The sequence below is a fragment of the Lineus longissimus genome, chromosome 5 (genome assembly GCF_910592395.1).
Source record: "Lineus longissimus chromosome 5, tnLinLong1.2, whole genome shotgun sequence".
Classification (NCBI taxonomy): domain Eukaryota; kingdom Metazoa; phylum Nemertea; class Pilidiophora; order Heteronemertea; family Lineidae; genus Lineus; species Lineus longissimus.
This window is the reverse complement of record NC_088312.1, coordinates 3,906,466-3,926,296: the sequence shown is the minus strand read 5'-3', so window position 1 is coordinate 3,926,296 and position 19,831 is coordinate 3,906,466. Positions and strand designations below refer to the sequence as shown.

Sequence of the window (19,831 nt, the reverse complement as noted above, 5' to 3'; positions counted from 1 at the left end):
GATCCAGAAACTGAAATGATGCTTTTGTGCTAAAATCTATCATAAATCATTCTAATTCACAAAAAAATCCCCAGCAACGGAATCGCAAAATGTGACATTTTAAGTTTCGACGACTTTTTAATAAAAGTTTCATGCTGAAAGGTAACCTTTCAAAAAATACCAGAGAAGAAAACGCAGCAAAAACACTAAATTTCTCTAAGTGGTTGATATGAATGGATCGATCCACCCCATTGTCAACACCAACACGCTCCCATTACTCACTCTTTTCAGTTAGTCAGATTATTTGATAAACACCCGAGATTTTTAAGACCAAACTGGTGAAAAAACGATTCAATATAATTTAAGTGTGGGCGGCTTCCTATTTTGCGTTCCCGGTGCAATATTCGCTGCATTCAATGATGAAATTAAACCAACTAGAACAATGGTTAGGTCAATATTTTTCTGATGATCTGTTCAATTTGAGTATTGGTCATACCCATAAATCGCCATCTAGAATTACAGTTTTGGAATGAGTGCTAAATTGGCAGTTTTATTACCCAAATTTTTTCACGGTAATCAATAATTTCTTCGGAAAAAAGAAAAAGTTTCTCATGCAACTAAGGGCCCGGTAACTTGCCAGCCCACGTCCCCCTCGAGCCTCGTCTTGAGTGGTTTCGCGTACAGCCAGTCCAGTGGCCGCCAGCAATTATGACGCATTTTGAGTGCTACCCAAATTATTCCGCAAACACTCAGAGACACGGGACTGAAAAATTGGGACAATTAAATTAATCAAATAAACCTTCAGTGACTTATACTGTTGGCTCTTGAATAAATGAGCATTATGGCACTATTTTGCTTCAGGGTCTTTTTGGGGAGCGTGAAATGCAACAAAGAAAATACATATTTTATAAAAGTTCATTCTTCTCTCAATCGCATTATTCAAATTCCCTACAAAACCAGAAGGCTTCTGATGAGTCTGGAAACAAAGGGTTAGTGTTCAGGTCAAACAAATCAAAACCAAAATCAACCCCTGGTCAACTAATTGATAAGCTACTAATCAAAATGATGTTTTTTTCATCATAATCACATGCCATGCTGGAAGTACTCAGGAAGTATTAAAATTCCCAATGAATAAGTTCCTGTTTTCCCATGCGCATTGGTGGAAATTCATCATCATGTTTTAATAGTTGTGAATCATCCAACAAAATATCTCCATTCAAGAGATGATCACAGCGGAACTGATTCTGTGACTGTATGTCGGCCCCTTGCCCTCACTGCATGCACAGAATCAAGAAAAAACCGTCAAATTTACAAAGTCACTCTATAAGAATCATAACACCTTATTCTCCAAGAATCAATACACCAAAACCAGATGGAGTAACATCTAAATGAAATCTTGAGAAAATGTAAACATCGTTTGCACGTGTAGTTGTATTTCCGCGTATCCGGTAACGCATCATTCCTCTTCAGGTGTATGAAGGAAGTGAGTAAGACCGTGTTTTTTCTGCGGGTGACCGATATTTTGTTTTCTTTTGTCAAGAGATAGAAGTATTCGTAGGTGTGCAAAGGTGTAAAGTCGAGGAGACAATAACACTAGAGTTATTCTACGGAACTGTTTCTGGAGTGCGCCGCATGTTATCTCGAAGATGAACAAATAATGACAAAAGAAGTATCGTATTATTTTTTAAGAAGTGTAAAAACATTATAGGTCAGATAATAATGACATCTTGTCATAATCCTATGACTTCGTGCACCTCAGGACTGTATACAAGGTGTCAAAAAGAGAGATATCGAAGTTTTTCACATGCTACATTTGGGAAGGTGTACCCAGAAGGTCACTATATTGTTCACACAGCCATTTTTTCTGCCCCACAAGATGATATCTATTGCTCAAGTGCTATGAAAGCAAAATATCAGTAACAGCATTTTCTTCAGCAGATAGCAAGGAAGGGCGTAGAAGATGCCGAGTGTTTAGATCTGAATGGATTTAGCACATTATATTGAACACATACCAATGTCTGAGGATTCACCAACAGCAAATAAAGGCCAATCTGGTTAGCCGAAATGTTTATAGCACATGGCCGATGTAAAGTAGTGGTTAGTATTGTTTTGATAATGTGTGGGCTTGGGGACACTCCTGAACGGTTCTCGGAAAGCACTAAGTCAATTCAGTGTCCACATCAGGATATGGGCTGGGACGGGTAGAAACGGGCCTTTGTATTGGCAAATACCACCAGCAGGGAATCCAGGACAGGAAATACTAGCTTATTTGTGGTCAATTTGGTTTTTGGTGACATTTTTCATGTCGAAGTTGTGTGGTTATAATAGTCCAGACACACGATGAGTGATTTAGAGCTAAGGGGGCTGATAGGAATCGTGGCTTTGAGTGTCTGTTCGCCTGTCTGGGACAATGACTGGGACATCCAGGTTTCCAGGACAGGAAGGCCTTACAAATGCAAAGAATGTTGTTAACCTCATCAGGGCAACCAGCAGTATAGATTCATACAGGATGTCCCAGAATTGTGGCTCCAATGTTTCCACAGAGAAACTTGCGCTGAGAACTCGGTGCTTGTACATCATTGAGAAGCGTCTCGTGATGATCATTTGCATTTGAAATAACTGGAGATGGCTTGGAAAATCAATGGTGGTCTTGTCTCTTGATGAGACACACAGAGGGTGCTGCTGCAGACCTGAAAGTGTGCACAAATACTTGTTAGAATGTCTCAGTACATTCCCCATCAAGAAATCGCCCTCTGAATGGAAACTCTGTTAACCTTTTTCTCACGATGCACCTCCTAAGGTCAGTCTCAATGTAAGAGGGGTTGAAAACAAGGGGTTAAAGCATACTCCTACTCTTGGCTAGCTCCAACTGACGCTAACAGGGAGGACAGATCACATCGCTTGACACTGGAGGAGTTTACTCAATCTATTTCACCCGTTAAACCCAATTCACCCTTCATAGGAATTGGATTAACACTCGTTGGTTATCCGATGTGGGATTGCTTAGGATGTGGCAAGGACAAATTACACCAATCTGGGTCCATGTGTCATGGTTGATATTTCTTGTAAACTTCTCTCTTTGGTACTGCATCTAGCAAAGTTTCTTCTGGTTCATTGATGCTTAAAGGGGAAGTGGCATGCAATGAAATGCAGCTAACGTCTTGTTAGGGAAATTGTGTGGGGAAATGCAAAAAGTCGAAAAGCTTGAGACTATTTGAAGGTCCTACCTTGCTGGCTGGCAATGATAGTGAGAAACCTTGCCAAGGTGTGACCACAGAATTTGTCGGCACAAAAGTGGCTGACATCTATCAGACACGCAGTCTGCTCTGCAATTGAGCCAGATATAACAGGGATAATCCATGAATATTATATAACCTCAAATTTGCTAAAGAGACATATTGAAACAACTGCAGTGAATCAAATTCTTGTAATTTAGAAATGTATTCAGTCATCAAATAATGAAGTTGCTGCAAATTGTATGATAGCGGTCATGATCGAAGTTCAAACAGAATCACATGCTTTTATCTCCACCACAATTTTATCGTCTGGTTGTGTTTGCACTGACACGCATCCCACATATGATAGAAATAAAAGTATCCGATATTATCAATTTCATATAAATGCCACAATGTCATTTAGTACATATAAAACTTTCACAACTGTATCACTCTGATCTGAAGTTGAATCTGATAATACCACATCGGTTTGATATATATCTTAGATATGCCCTTAGGTTATGTGCACAGGCACAGAAACTGTAATAATTCATTTAAATGCAGTGGAACCTCTCTATTAGGGACACCCTTGGAACTGTCAAAGAATGTCCTTGATAGAAAGGTGTCCTGAATCATACAGATGTGTATTAAGGGAAGTTCCATAAACTTTACCATAAACTTTTAATGTAAATACATTGCTAAACACCAGTTTGTTAAAGTCATCAACACTGCGGTATTGCTGTTGCTGAGCTGATACTTTGGTTATGCTCAATTTAGATAGTTTGAATACAAACTGATGCAGTCAAATGATATGACCGTCATGCAACGGCATACATGTATATACGTCATTTATTGGTGACTGAAAATGAGAGAGATGTGCCGAGTTTAAAATGAACCATACTGACAGCCAAATGATCGGCCATTTGAGACACCACCACCAACATCCATGCAGTTTGTGCAATTCATGGTGACTTGCCCATCCAGATCAGTCCATGCAGTCGGTCATGCTACCTAGCCAAAGAGTTCCTAGAGATAGATATAGGGCTGTTGAAGCAAATATTATTAATATTAGTAAAAGCGCTATTTACAAGATTAGTCAATTAGCCCCTATGAGAGATAGATCACGCGTGCTCAATCCAAACTTCTTACCTCCACTACAATGAGAGTCTTCTAGCGGTCTCATGGGTGAGGCCTGAGCCTCAACCGGCTGCACCTCATGAAGAGGTACCTCCGCTTGTGTATAGGGAGCATTTTGGTAACCGCTATTATTGGAATTGTCGGCACCACCCCACTGTACACTTTGTGGCGTGGAACAACTTTCTGAAAGTACATCAAGGACCCTGATAGTCACATACCTTATATAAAGTTACAACTGCAAAAAAAGACCATACGAGTGCTTCAAGCTTTGTGTAGGTTTTTCAGGGGATTCGATATTAAGATCAGACTAGATTTTGCTACGCAAACTGAAAAAATTCAACCTGATAAACTTCCAGTGCAATATATATCAGAAAATAACATAAGCTTTCTTCAGCAGTTTCAAATGTCATGAACATAACAAAAAAGGTATTTGGCAAAGAATAACCGGAAAAAGTAAACATTTGAAAATGTAAGGGGAAAAAACATCATATTAGATATTCTCCAATAATCCCCCTGCAGGAATATCCATACAACTTTTTTACTTTCGCTATCCTCTATGCGCACAGTCAACAGAAGTCTTTGTAATTCATAGAAAGTTTGAGAAATCTTTTGGTTGCCATGTAGTCTTGTAGTTTGAAGATTAAGAAGACAAACACTGAGAAACAGAAAATATGCTGGTTAAAATCTGATCCATCACAGAGTTGATGTCATTTCAACTTGACTGGTGTTCCATGAACAGTCTGCATATAAATTGCATTATTTGGTCTGGCAGCCTTGGGTTGGAATGTCTTCTAATCATGATGGATGTGAAATGAATCAATCATAGAACATAACCAGGCAACCAGAAGAGTAAACAAAATTGTGAAACTCCGCCTTTTGAGGAAAACCGAAAAAAATTACTTAAAACAAGAAAACCTGATTTGTTTACAGAATTCAGTGGAAGATATCCCTTTTCATTGAGGTACAGTTAGAAAATCCTGGTGAGGACACGTATAGTGCCAAAAATACATTGCTGAACATTATGTAATATAACATATCAAATCATATTAGATTATATTTTAAGTTGTTGAAAAATATTTGTTCTCATATGCTAAATTTCACCCTCACATACGGGGAAAACTTTGTCCTTTTTTGTTAATGGTACCAGCATCCCACCATGATTCACGTCGGTACCATCACTTTTCAGCCCGTCACCGCAGCAGTTTTTCAGCTTTAGAAAGACGTGCGTCGTATCAAAAAGACATCCATCTTACCACCATCAATCAAGCTCCTGATTAAAGGAGTTTTCATTTGGGGTTATTTTGCACACAGATTTGGACATATGGTAAATTGTCGCGTGTTCGCGCTTTATGAATTGCTGCTGAGGGAGAAGTGTAAAAATGTGCTAAAAATAGATTAATGATGAATTGCCATGAATGCTGTCTTTCAAATTTTAACTTCTTAGAATCATGTTGCATGGTCAATTCAAATTTAGCTAGGAGTTTTTCTGTATTACTTCCATTGTTAAAAGTTTAAACAGCCACAATTTTCTTGTCAAACCAAAAACAGTGATTTATAATCAGGCTGAAAAAGGGGGCAAAAAACGTCCCCATCCCACATCAAAGAAGAAACATCCATCAAATACTTGAGTGAAATTTAAACACCGCCATGATTTCTAATGAAATTAATCCAATCAAGAAAGATCCCGCCCACTTTAATTACCGACGATAATATACCCCTACCACCTCTGCAACCTTACCCGAAACTGTCAACCCATCAAACGATCCCAAATTACCCTCGATGTGATGATTTTTGTTATTTTCTCATTTGTCTTAAGTAATAAAAGTCCCTGTAACACAAAAAGCATGTCGGAGCATAATTAACGAAGGAGAGGATCGCTGGGGATCGGTTTAATATGCGCCCCGCGATTTGGTGCGAGGCTTTTTTCCATCAATTTGTCATTTGTCTTTGAGCATGCCACCTTCGAAATGCGCAAGTATATAATTTACAAGTCACATTAACAAGGTTGAATAAATTGACACTGATGCGTATTGTTGGTGAGCATATCTGGTTAAAGTCATCTAGTCATCCGGTATCGCACATCTGGGGTACAATTTGAAAACACCGTCGGTAGAAAAAAGGGATCCCCAATGATCCATTGACCTGATATATAGACGCTATTTGAATTCATTAGCGAAGTTTCATTTGTGAAAGAATATCATGATGTGTTTTTGGTGTGCAACATTGGTTCATGTGGGGTCGTGATGGTGTAGTGTTTTATGAATGGGTACCACGACTGGGAGGTTGTAGGTCCAACAACGTAGCTGGTTTAAAACTGAGCTAATGCAAAATTAAGCCCATGCAAGTGAGAAGCGGTCAGAATTGCCCTGTCTCTGGACAGAATTTATTCTTTCTCTGCCACCACAGGTAGGTTTTGTGCGGACTGATCGACAGCTTGATTTAGGTATCTTCAAAAACCTGTGAACACACAGTATCTTTGTGGGCAGAGAGACTATCCTTTGATCAGCTTGGAGAATGGAACTACCCATCAAACAAACCTCTACCTTTCAATCGTTCCACACAATAAACGCAGCATTAAGCTCACATCCCAATGGAAAACACATCTAAAACATCTAAAACCGTATCCAGGAATTAAACTTAAATCTCAGGCGACAATGTCAAACGACATTCATTCCATATTCTGGGCAATGGATAAGTCTAAATCATGAAAGGTTGGAGTTTTTCCCAAAGTCCCCCCAGTATGGCTTAGATAAAGCTTTTGCGGTACACAAAGGGCGGAGGTATCATGACGGATGGATTTATTGCGGAACGGTAAATGTACAGCTTAGAATACCAGTCTTTAAAGTTTTAGATATTTTTTCAGGATTCAAAGTTTTGTTCATGGTTGGAAGCTGTGTCAGCACTGGTGTGGTCGTGCCTATCGAACAATGACGAAACTTGTCAACAGGATATTATTGTTGACATAACACACTGCAGTGTAGAGAAGAACTTTGCAAAAATAAAAATATCAGAGCATGACACCAAGAATAAGAAATTATCATATTCATATTCTGATCAAGAAAATTATTTTCTGCAGGTTGCTCATGATCATTTCTTGTCACAGGTACCAGAATTGGCCACTGCAAGTGAGAGATAATCATTGCACATGATTAAAACTGCAGACAGCAGCAACATAAATCGCTTGTTTTCGGATGTCTTTGTCAGAAAGGCAGACAACAATTCCAACACTGGAACCTCAAAAATCACAAGCTAACCCAATTTCAGCAAAGAATGGCCCTCAAGTTCCCTAAGCAAAATATACCAGATTGAATTTCAAACCAAATCAAAAAGTCACAGATTGCTTGGAGCAGCATAGAAGAGGCAATTAACGTTGCGATCAGCGAGTATCGTTCATGCCGCCATGATTGATTAAAGACGACCTCCGAAGATCTAGAGACAAAGGTCGCGATTGTTTTAACCTGGTAACATCATCTTAATGAACAAGGTGAACACCCCATCAGGAGAGGTCAGATTTGATGAACAACGCCACAGAAATCCCGAGGGAGGATAATCCCGTTGTCGGATGGCGTCGGGTTGACGATACGCCTCAAGTTATAGCACAAAGTAGAATTGCAAGCCATCTGCAGTTCATGATAAGTTTACGAGATTCCCCTATGCATTTTGTACCTAAAAGAACATCTTAATGCACAAGTGCTTTTTACCAAGATGGGCTGGACTAGACTATAAGACAAGATCAAATTGAATCATCTTGAGCAATCATTGACTAACGGGGTCCTGTTGGGGATGACACAGAGACCACCTTGCATAAAAAGAGATTTTAAATGTGGCGTTGATTTTAACGGATGCGATTAAAATCAAGACGTTTGATATCTAAATTGACCTCGAGGCAAATGATAGTACCAAATATCGCATTACTTATATCTGGCAAAGATGACTGCTTCAGTTTTTAGTTATTGGGAAGTTGCTTCTGTGGCCTAGCAGCCCCTAGCCAAATCAATGATCAGACATCACACCAAATAAGACAACGAAAATTTCCAAATAAAGCCATCCATGCTCTCACCTCACTGAACCATCAAGAAACTTAAAAACGATCACTTTTTACCCCATGCGTCATGTTTGAAACAAAGCAAGAGGTTTTGTAACGTAACATTTGTTTCGAACATTACCGTTTATGGGACACTAGAGTGAAATAACCTTCTCAGACTCATTAAGATTTCGTACACATTCGACTTCACATTTGTGCTAATGGTCTCGAGCACAAAAGCCAAACTTTAATTAGCGCAGCATTTTAAGGATGTTTTCATTGGTGACAAAGGCAATGTTTTTCCTTCGACGCGCTAACGGTCATTTGATGATTGTCAAGTAAGAGCTGAATAACATCCAACGTGCAAATGATGATCAGAACACTGAACACTTGAAATCTTAGACTAATGACAATCAACAGTGAAGAAAAAAAATGCTTAAATTATTTCGAGAACTTCACAAATGCAACAACTACGTCAATATCATGATATATTATGATCATGGTCGCTCGAGTGACTTCTACGGTGATCGCTACGCATGAGTAGGGACGGAACGCGCCATCACTGAGCGATAGATCGTACCCTGGGAATGTCTCGGGCAGCCACTTTCCGCATTGATTAGGCCATTATTTCTTACAACCCGATAGCGAAAGATTTCCCACCGCGAGCATGAACCACATCTAACAACCCGAAGCGACTATAAAGTATTCCAACCTTCAATTATGGAATTTGGTTCCACGATAAATTATGACACATTTTTCATTTCTTTGCTGCTTGGTCGATGGTTTTGATTTAAGACGAGGGGTGCCTTGCATATCATGGTAACTCCAGTTTCAACTGCCTGCAAATTACAAATAAGGCGCTCAAGCACAACAATCTTCTGGTCGCGTCACAAATCGAGTGTCATGGGTTTACGTCAGACATGTCGCAATCAAGGGGTACATGTACGACGTATCAGATGTCATTTATGAGATCAAGAATGCAGCGCAGCATGAACTTCAAAAAGACGAGCATTTTACTGACCTTGAGCATGTCGGAATAGAGATATATCTTTTGTAAATGCAGATTCGTGTCGGAGACCATCGTGTCCTAGCGTACCGCGCCGTAACTGTTCTAACTCGATCAGGTGACTTGAGAAGCGTCTGTCCAGCAGCGGGTCTCCTAACGTTTGTTCTAGTGGAATATCGAGGGGGTTGTGACGAACATGATGAAATCGGCGATCATCGGTTCTTAATTCTGAAATGATAGTTATAGAGGAGGTGATTAGCCAACTGCAAAAAAATAATCCAATTTTCAGCCAAAAACAGTCGATGCTGAATAGAGTGCCATCTTCTGTCAAAAGTTGAAAAAAACCACCAAAGATGGATGATCAATTTTATCCAGTTAGGGTACCTAAACCTTTTGGTTGTGGATATAATTTAGGTTTCCCAGCAAGCCCCAACCTTCATCAGTTTGGGAGAAATCCTTAAGTCGGGCAGCTTCCGCACGAAAATGAACTGAAATTCATTGTTTCCTCCCTGAAACTTTGTCATCAACTTGCGGACAAAAGTTTGGCGCTGAGCGCTGTAGGGTGGCTTCAGGGCGGTGACAGGTAGGATCCCTGATGATGGATGGGCTTCAAAACAAATAGCAGACATCTGTACAGTCCATTCCAAGTCAAATTCAGTGAAAAGTCCTTTACATTTTGCACAGGGATCCATGCAAAATGTGCAGTGATTATGAGCAAAGTTGTTTGGAATTTAAGTGTTGAGCAGACGACATCAGAGAATGTGACTTATTTGAGTTTAATATTTGACCCCGGTTACTCCGCAGTTTACACTAATGAGAGATGTGGTTTCATATGGGTTTTAATCTATAAAACTATGGCTTCCCACAACGCGAGACCGAAGCAAATCTAAGACAAGATTTGCCCGACTTGACGTGTCATTGTCGGAGGGATAAATCATAATTATGAGCAAGGATCAAACTGTGTGAAACTGATGAATACGGTTTTAAATGAAATGCGTTTTAAAGTTGTTAATTCTTAAAGTTGCCAAGGAAGTTTAGAATTTCCAGGGAAATTTATAGATTTGGATCAGATGGTTTGAAACGCAGGCAGATTGGATTGCAAGAAGAATCATTAAATAATGATATCTAATGAGTCTTCTCAGTTGGGCTGGTGTTTTGATCTTTATGTGTCTGTGGTTGTACCAAAAGTAATTCTGTCATGCACTTCATAATTTGACTATTAGAGCAACTACATGTATGTAAAGAGGCAAAGAGTAATAAAACAGAAATTATCTGTACTACATATAAACATAATGACGAACATCAATCACAAAAAGCATACATGTACAATATCAAACACATAATACAAACACTGACACTTTGTCTAAGCAGACTTTTAAAAAATCTAAAAACTTCAAAACGTCTATGCACAATCGAACTTTGATTTGAATGCCCTGGTGCCTGGCAAGGATTAGCAACCTCAAACCCATCTTCAGAGCATAGAAAACAACAATCTGTCGTTGGCGCGTGTGGCCGCCCCAGATGGGAGCAGGTGGGCCGCCTATTTACCCACCAAAACCCATTCAAACTCGCTCATTTAAAATCCAATAAAATCTACATAAAACTGGCAAGAAAATGTCCTTCCGCAACAATGGATGTGGTATAGCCGCAATGAGCTGTTTGTTTTGTGATAAGCTTTGATGAGGCTTTGTACGGTGCAACGCAAGAATGAGAGATCTGGCCTCATTATAACTTTAATGTGTCTTATGCAAAGTTCAATATGAGCTTCTCAATGTTAAATCTGAAACTGTCTGTATGAGTACATCAATACTGAAAATGAAGTCTCGTGAGGTATTTGCTGTAACAGAAATCAGCATTGTTTGCGTGGGGCTTAAGAGTCAGATCGAGTAAGAATCCGAAGTCACATCCATTGGTTTTGAAATTTGAATGAATCTGGTTCACCCAGTGATTCAAATACTGCGACGGAATGCCTCCTGAATATTTGGTCTGCCATCCATCAATATTTAATCCCCAGGAAGTTACAAAGTGTCTGCAAAGAATTTTAAAGAAATTCCTTCAAGTGAGTTACGAAATATACTCAAAGATTTCATAAAAATACAAAAAAACATGATGCCGACCCAGAGACTGGCACAATTCCATGTCAAAGCCGCACAACAATAGATGGATTAGAGTGTGCAGTAATCTCCATTAGGTTACCGTGTTATATCAACTCCCCTCGGCCAAATAGGAGGGCTGCTGATTCTGGCTGCCAAAGGTCAAACGTGGTACCCTATCACAACGCACCGAAGAGCTTAAAAATCATAAAAAGTATCTCGAAAAACATACGCCAAGCTTTGGTAATTTTTCAGGTTAATGGTCCTATTATCATTCACCACTGTGAGTTGTTGGGTTTTAGCGAAAGCCACGGATCAGCGTTTTCTCGCTTTGATCTAAGATAACGTGCCCGATGATATCAACCTTGAAATACGATAGCTTTTATTCGGCGTCCATTATTACATTGCTCGTCTTTCACCACACCAATCCCAAGGTTACAAAACAAAACTTTTGCGATTTCCTCCGCAAGAACCACTCCGGTATTACCCCTTTGTTATTCAAGACATGGATACAGGCGTCGTGGATGAAACCTGTGCCGGGGTTTAAAATTGTATCCGTATTGTTTTGATGTGGCCATTATCATTTTTCTGACCTATCAAAGGACGTCAAAGCCTGAATCTAAACCAATTTGTCAGAGGCACGTTCGTGTGAAACACTCAGTTTTTGGAGGCGGTGATGGTAGAAACGGGCTCTTACTTTAGACAGCGTGTTACACAAAACAACTGATGTCAACAGAGTGATTGTTGAAATCAATGTACTCATTGATACCAAACACAGCCATACAAATGTACTTTTACTTGAATCTTTCTTGTGTCGGGCAGATCTGGTGAATATTCATCATTTAGGAGGGTGAAGGGTGGCACCAGCCCAAATGTCCTATTATAAAAAATCCCTATCCTGAACACCACTACAATAAGGGTCTATCCCAAATCTCGATAGTGATTTTCGACCTCTTGGTTGCACCTCTCTGGCATCTTGACACACAAATGCTCTGAGATCGCACAGTCTCTTCAATGACAGCGTGTTATCAAGCAAGGTGGGGACTGGACTTATTGGGGTAGGGTGCTTGTCCTTTCTTTTCTTCACAAATTCCACCGTGCTTTTCATAATCGTGACAAAATCATGAACCACTGAACTCGAGATTACCTCTATTCTAGAAGAGCAAGACAGTATAATCCCTAACCCAGCTGCACATAGTATCTCACACGCATAACAAATCTTCACCAACAAAGAATGCATCGTTGAGTCTGAATAGCTACTGAATAAAGAAGATGTGAGAGAGATAACGAAGAGGAGCGAACAGCAGTGTCATCATATCTTATCAGTATTAATTAACACAATGTAAGCCAAGTTTAAACAAGAGGCTTCTTTGTGGATTCCTGACGAACCCATCCATCACGTGAGATACAGATGATATACACAAGTGCTCATCATCCCGACCTACAGACACAAAGAAGAGGTTCAGGGGTCTTGATGCGACCTGTCAGGCGACGCCCAAGATGACACAATGTGTTATGAAGGTGTTGATTGAACAGCTTGATTTCATTAACCCTTTTTGATGAAACTGACACTGTATTGTATTTTTCAAGTGATAGTGATCAACTCGTTCACTACTTCCTTGCCAAAGAGTTGTTCTCCTGGGGAAAAATCCCCAAATCCATTTTGCTAAGTTCAGGGCCGTGAGAGACCTTGCTACTGGTTTATGATACTACAGTGAACACACGAGCTACTGGCCAGGGTTTAGCAAGAAAATGGGAAATTGTGTTGTCTTTTAAGAACATCTTAGATAACAAAGATTAACAAAAAACATATTTTCATCACAAACAAAAACACAGCATCCATCTCCAAAAGGGATTCTGAGACAAAAGAAGAGTTGCACCTCCCACGGTGCAAGATTGGACTCAACCTGGAGCGAAATAAATGCATAACAAATTGAAATAATGAAGGGTACAAAGCATTTTTTGAGTTACAATAGCAGAAAAAAATCTCGCAATTCTTGGGTGAAGGTGAAGATATTGTGTCTAACTTGGGGTGGAAAATGTCTAAAAGTTTTGCTTCGAAGGTAAACTGTCCAACATCCTGAGGTGATGAAAATCCGGCATATTGCTCTTCATTAGATGAGGTTTTCCTCACTCAGACATGGTTGTTAGATCATTACGTCCAACAACTATTCAAGTGGCCGCGAGGCTAAAGTCGCACCAGCATCACACAAAGACCAAAATGGTGCGCATTCTTTCCTGACTACAATAATAAGCTACAATTTTCCATCTTAGTGCATCTGGTTAGCCACTGGCGAGTTTTGGCGGAGCTTCGCAACCGAGACAAAAAAATTAATCTCGGTAAGAGACTTTAGGTTCTGTTCGCCTATAATTATAAAACTTCCCGCAACCTGCTATTGTGTCTGCGCATGTAATTCATCCACCTCGTCTTGTAATACAAACGTTTGAACTTTTGTGCGCGGTTAAACAAAATTGAAATTTGAACCGCATTAGAAGCCAAAGAACACTTTCCATTCAAAAGCGTGCTTTTCCTTTGTCTACGGGCTGCAGCAGGTTTCTCAGTAGAAAACGATATCGGGATCCGATAGGCCAAACTGTGCATTATAAATCGAAATCTCGCATGTGTGCACTTGTGTTTTGAGAGGTCACCATGTGAACGAGCAGTGAGTTTGATTGAAAAACACAGCACTTGTGCCGAGACAAGTTGAAAAGTGCCAACACCAATGATTTTTGTGTGAAGAGCTCCGCATGCTGAGAAATTGCCAAAAATTCACATCCAGTCAGTACCTTCGAGGACTTAAAGTATTTGGAGAGGTGATGGGGTTTGATAGTGATTTAGGGGTGCAAGAGGACCATTTGGGTAGAAAATACCTCATGGAACAAAAGACTCGATCCCAGCCGAGCGTAAGGCACGTTTATTGTGCAACGAGTACTTGTGCTGGGCTAGCGTGAGCTGTAGTCCTTGGCACGCGTTGCCCAACAAAGGCGCTAGCGCCGTGTATTAAAGATTCGGTACAGCACAAGATGAAGAGGTTAGTCGCTAGGACATTATTAGGGGTACCATGTTTAGGTGAACGATCTAGAAAACCACCACTAAGTGTACCAAGAATGGCTTTTGTGAGGTTGCAATTGGGTCTTTGTATGTGTTTGTGGGAATCAATCATGATGGCCATGTGGCCAACGCCACCTTGCCGACATGAAAGAAGTGCCCAAGAACAACGCCGTCAGGGTTGTCGGTCATAAAATGTTTTTTGTCTCCAGCAACTAGCTCGGAAAATAATCACTCACTCCATGGTGATGCTTGAAAGTCTACGACCAGTTTTGTAGTCGTTGTGTGGTGCTGACATAAGCAATGTACGTTCCACCAACAGATGGCCCAGGTTAATCAAGATGATAATACACGGCGGGAAATTTGTGATTTTTTATGTTTTTGATGATGGGGGTTCAGCGGACACCATGCAAATAAGGTGTATTGAGTTACACTTCTGATTAGCATCTTATCAATGGCATACGCAATCAAGGATTGGGCACGGACTACAAATAAGGTAATTACTGTTACACCAAAATCTTATGGTGTTGGCCATTTAACCGTGATGGTGCCCATTTGTCATTCCCAAAACAACATGATGGATGCCCTATTTTACCAGTTCTCGATAACCTACGGAGAAAAAGCCTATTTTGATCCATAGAGTACCAGCACATCGGAGATTCATTCCTGCTAATGCACTAAGCGTTTTTTAGAGGTCGGGTTCATCCATCAACGCCATTTGAACAATTTGAAAATTTATTTGAATTTTTCAATTTCGAAAATATGTACATGGGATATATATTTCAAGATACCTGTTAATTACACCAATATAAAAACCCAGTCGTATCAGGAGTGTCTCGTTACTTCTCTATTAGCCATTTTTTATCATCATGCATTTTATAGATCGCGAAAAATACAACTACAGCCAGTTCTAAAAAGACCATCAGTACTTATACATCAGCAATTATATATTCTTCCCGCTGGTGATAAAAAAAATCATCAATGGTGCTCCACTATCCATCATGCCCACTAATCTTCCCAAAAAGAATGATCACAATCTAAAATCTCATCAACCGAATAAAAAATTCATGAACCTTTTTCCCAAAGACAAAACTCCTCATAAAAGAACCTATGTGTTGATGTCTTAGCAACCATTACAATAAACGATATCCCAAGAAATGAACATCATGACAATCAGATGACGTCTGCTCGGCCTAATAAACCAAAACAAGCGGCTGATATTTCTTCACGATGATTAGAAAGATTCTAATGGCCGCCATTAACCTTGCGATTAGACTAGATTAAATTGTTCACCTGCAAGTTCGAGTCAACTTCATCAAGAATTACATTTCACCTCGATGGGAATCAGGAGTTTGATTTAGAGGGTCATATCTTCGACGTCTTTGGCGCGGGTTTCATATCCTGGTTCTGCCAACACAGCATGTGTAGCCGCACCGCGCCGATGGCTGACAATTACTACACCTTAATTACAGTTGTACCTCTCACCTTTAATGTTTGCGTTGGCAGTCTTGTGACAACCGACGGAAATTGTCGAACTTCCACCGCAGCTGTCGCATGATGAGAGCTCCATCTTAACATAAGTGAGGTTTTGCCATTTTGGCCTGATCGATAGGTTTTTTGCTACTCCAGCGAGGGAACCTGCTTATTTATTTCAAATCTCTGAGACAACCTTTACCCCCAGTGTATGATTTCATTTAGCAAATAATTTGGGAACGGTTTAAGTGTTCGCACATCAGCTATCAGTAAATAATGTCCCACCACTTCAGTGGAGGGTGTCGCAAAAGTGTGGATATGTGATCTCATTAGCTCAGCTGTAATTAGGACTACCCTTAGTGGCTCGTCGTGTAACTTTTAATCGCGGAGCGGATCCCCCTTCACACGTTCAGAGCAGTCGAGATCATCATCATTGATTGCTTTTTTCTCAGAGAAATATATGGCGTAACTTGAATAAACGCAGAAACTCAAAATCGATGCGACAATAGTGTAATCAAGTTAAAAGTTTGATCTCTTTTTGTTCGAACACTTGCGAGCGAAATTCTAAGTAATTAGGATGGTCTTTTTATGTCGTTGTTGCAACATCAGGGCATTATTGTTTAGCGCATGATGGATGGTGTGCAATCCCTCGAACTAGGTAGGCGCTTAATCATGCCGTGCTTGTACACTCCTGACATCTTTTTTGTTATTTCTGTTATTTCATTATATACGGTGACATAAAACCAAAATTTGCATGTAAAGGGGCAATAAAATTAGCATTTTAAACGTAAAATACAACTTGAATTCTCCATAAGTTAGATTGGTTGAGACAATGTTGTCATGCCTGACACACACAAACCGAGATTTGCGAGGAGCCGGGCTCGGAGAAGAGTTCCGACTACATTACCCCAGCAAAATTGCCATCATTAAGAGCATTATTAAATTAGAGCCAGCACTCATGAAAAACCCATGGTTCACCCCACTTAAGCTGTTTGGGGATTCAACTCAGCCGAGAATCATTAAATTTACGATGCTTCTTATTCGTGATTGCCATCTTACGTGCGATGTCTACGGTGAGGTGATTTTCGACAGCGGACGGCTTAATTTTAAATCCCTATTTCAAAATAAACTCGTCACTATGGCAGAACCTGGGAGATCAGGTTGAATAAACCAGGAAAATTCAGTTTCCTCTTGGAGTTAGGAATGATATCTCGATAGAAGGGAACGGATCAACAGCAGATTGGAATGTCCTCGTCAAAGGTGACAGGTGATTGAAAACACGGAATCTTTAAAATTTTGCTATTCATTCGAACTGCTGGGCCAGCACTAAATCTCATGTAGTAGGTACTACATCTAAATATGCCCACAAACAGTTTGTAACATTGTAATTGCAACATGTCACTGTAGCCCGTTTGAGTGACTTTAAAAGTACAGGAAGGCAATCAGTAGTATCACATCAAAATCATCCTTAGCTTGGTTTTATTTAGCAAGAAACCATTTGAAACACCCATTAACAACCTCCCCTTGCCATATCCACCAAGGGCATTTGAAATATTCAGAGCTGTCTATTAGCTCAGGTGGAAAGACCAAAGAAAGGCTGACACTGGCAACTCCCATCTCAAACATGGGGATGAGTTTTGGATCCAATACCCCCTGGCACCGGTTGTATCTAACTAACGAATCCTTTAACTAACTGTAGCTTATTTGCTTTGACTTAAACATGACCCGAGGTCGCGTTCGCATTCATGTGCCAAGCGGTAGATAATGCTAATGAGGGCTGAGGGGGTGTTACCGTAACTAGCCAAAGTTTTCTTCATACAAAAGAGGTTCAAAGACCCATGAAGTTACAAGACATATAGAATGCTTGAACACCCTTGCCAATCACTGATACATGGTTTGGTAAAGGAATACATTTTTCAAAAATTAGATATTCTTTCAAGCAAACTATATAACGATGCTCTTTCAAACAGACTCTTACTGAATGTTTCCACAACTAATTCTTTTCAGGCTGCAGCAAAAAGTGAGCCATGCAGCTTTTTGAAGTGCTGCCATTATGTTGCTCTTATCCCTGCATAATTACCGCCACAAAGCAAGAACAATCGCAGAACGGCACTCGGATATCGGATCGCATTGGATGCATATCAATATACTACAACAACTACTTCGCCGAGTGTTCTCGACCCAAGTTAATTTCTCGGATCTCGTTCTCCATTTTATTCTGACAGATGTTCTTTGTTGGTGTGAAAGTGATCGACAATTCATGGCCACTTCCCAAATGTTCCGCACAGGAAGTACCATTAACGTAGCAGAAATTATCTGCATTCGACCACGATTTGGCTTATCATTTGACGAATACGCTAGTATGGTGTAAATTAACCCTGAAGCAAGCCCAACGTTAGGATTTATTTGTGGGAGGTGCTGTTTGTGGATCCGATTTAGGTGTATCAGAAACAGACAACGAGACGGAGACAGGAGGAAAACTTAGTATGCTCAAACATTTTGCAACTCCGTCAACATCATGTTATGTTTATAGCTTTGACTATTGCATTGTTGTGTGCAGTTCTTCACAAATGTACTGATGCATCAAATCCATTTGGGTGAAATGAACTTTATGAAACCCCTGAATCAAAAGTGCACCACAGGATTTGCATCAACGCTCAGTGGGCGGAGCTCGGCCGAAGATTGGGCAATATTGTTTTCAAACAATGGGTGCATGGCGGTGCCAAGGGAACAATCTTTTGTTATTTGGTTGGGAGTGGTGGAAGGTTAAGATCGGGTTGCAGAGATTGGGCTGGTGCGGTACAAGGGACGCGTTCCGTGTGGCAGCCATTGTTCTTGCGATAAGGGTACAAGTCCCTGTGACCTTTTGATTTATACATGTAGTAGAAGAAGATACAAAGACAAAGGTGAACATTGCTAAGAGAAAACGTAGACTCCGCATATATAATCACGCACAGCAAAGAAAAAATGACTTTCTTCCTGCAGTTGCCCACTGGAAGCCGCTCAAAGATGTTGAACAAAGTTTACACACAAATGTTTCCACATTCTATAAACGCGTATAAAACGACAGGCATTTCAAGTAACGCAGTGGCCTTAAGGGTAAGAGTGTGGCAAATAAAACCAGAGGTCTCGAGTTCGAGTCCCGATGAGAGAACCTTTTTATTTTTTTTCCTTCCAGAATTCTATGCGAAGTTCAAAATTTACACACAAATGTTTGCACATTCTATAAAAGCGTATAAAACGACAGGTATTTCAAGCAGCCCAGTGGCCTTAAGGATAAGAGTATTGGCAAATAAAACCAGAGGTCTCGAGTTCGAGTCCCGACGAGAGAACCTTTTTATTTTTTTTCCTTCCAGAATTCTATGCGAAGTTCCGCATCGTCCCACGGCTTGCTGGTTTGTGAAATCAAGTGTATTGAAGCATTGGAGGTCTATCATGTTTCAGGCCGTATTCATTTATATGGGGGGCAAGTTTGAGGATCAAAGCATTGTATTTTCAAATGCTTATCCCTTCGTTGCATGTTTTGCACCACAAAATGAGATGGATGGAGAATCATGATAGCATGGATTTGAAGGATACCCACATAAATAAACTCAGCAAGTACAAAAACGGCTTGAACCTGTTCCAGATGAGATCCAATTATATGTGTATTCAGATGTGTGAAATGTAAGCCAGGAGATTTTTTGTACCTTTGTCTATTTCACCTAGAGTAGGGTGAAAAAAGATCACATTGATGTATACATGTCAAGTGTATTATGATATGGCATCTGAGACAACATGTATTGTATTCCAATTCAGGTAAATTTTAGGATAGTGAAATTTTTTCACCTTGTTAATTGACGAAAACTGTTAAAT

The 19,831-nt window shown here is 40.1% G+C and overlaps 1 protein-coding gene across 7 annotated transcripts in view; it reads right to left on the bottom strand.

Moving 5' to 3' along the window:
- LOC135488693 (runt-related transcription factor 1-like) overlaps positions 1–19,831 on the bottom strand; it is a 91,627-nt gene that overhangs the window by 5,752 nt on the left and 66,044 nt on the right. For 6 of the 7 annotated variants that reach the window (XM_064773377.1, XM_064773376.1, XM_064773379.1 and 3 more), the window contains 2 exons: positions 9,377–9,589; positions 4,344–4,514 (listed from right to left, as the gene is read on the bottom strand). In XM_064773377.1, the coding sequence (XP_064629447.1) occupies positions 4,344–4,514; positions 9,377–9,589 (384 nt within the window). The remainder of the gene's footprint in view (positions 1–4,343; positions 4,515–9,376; positions 9,590–19,831) is intronic. The other variant, XM_064773382.1, reaches the window with a different exon arrangement.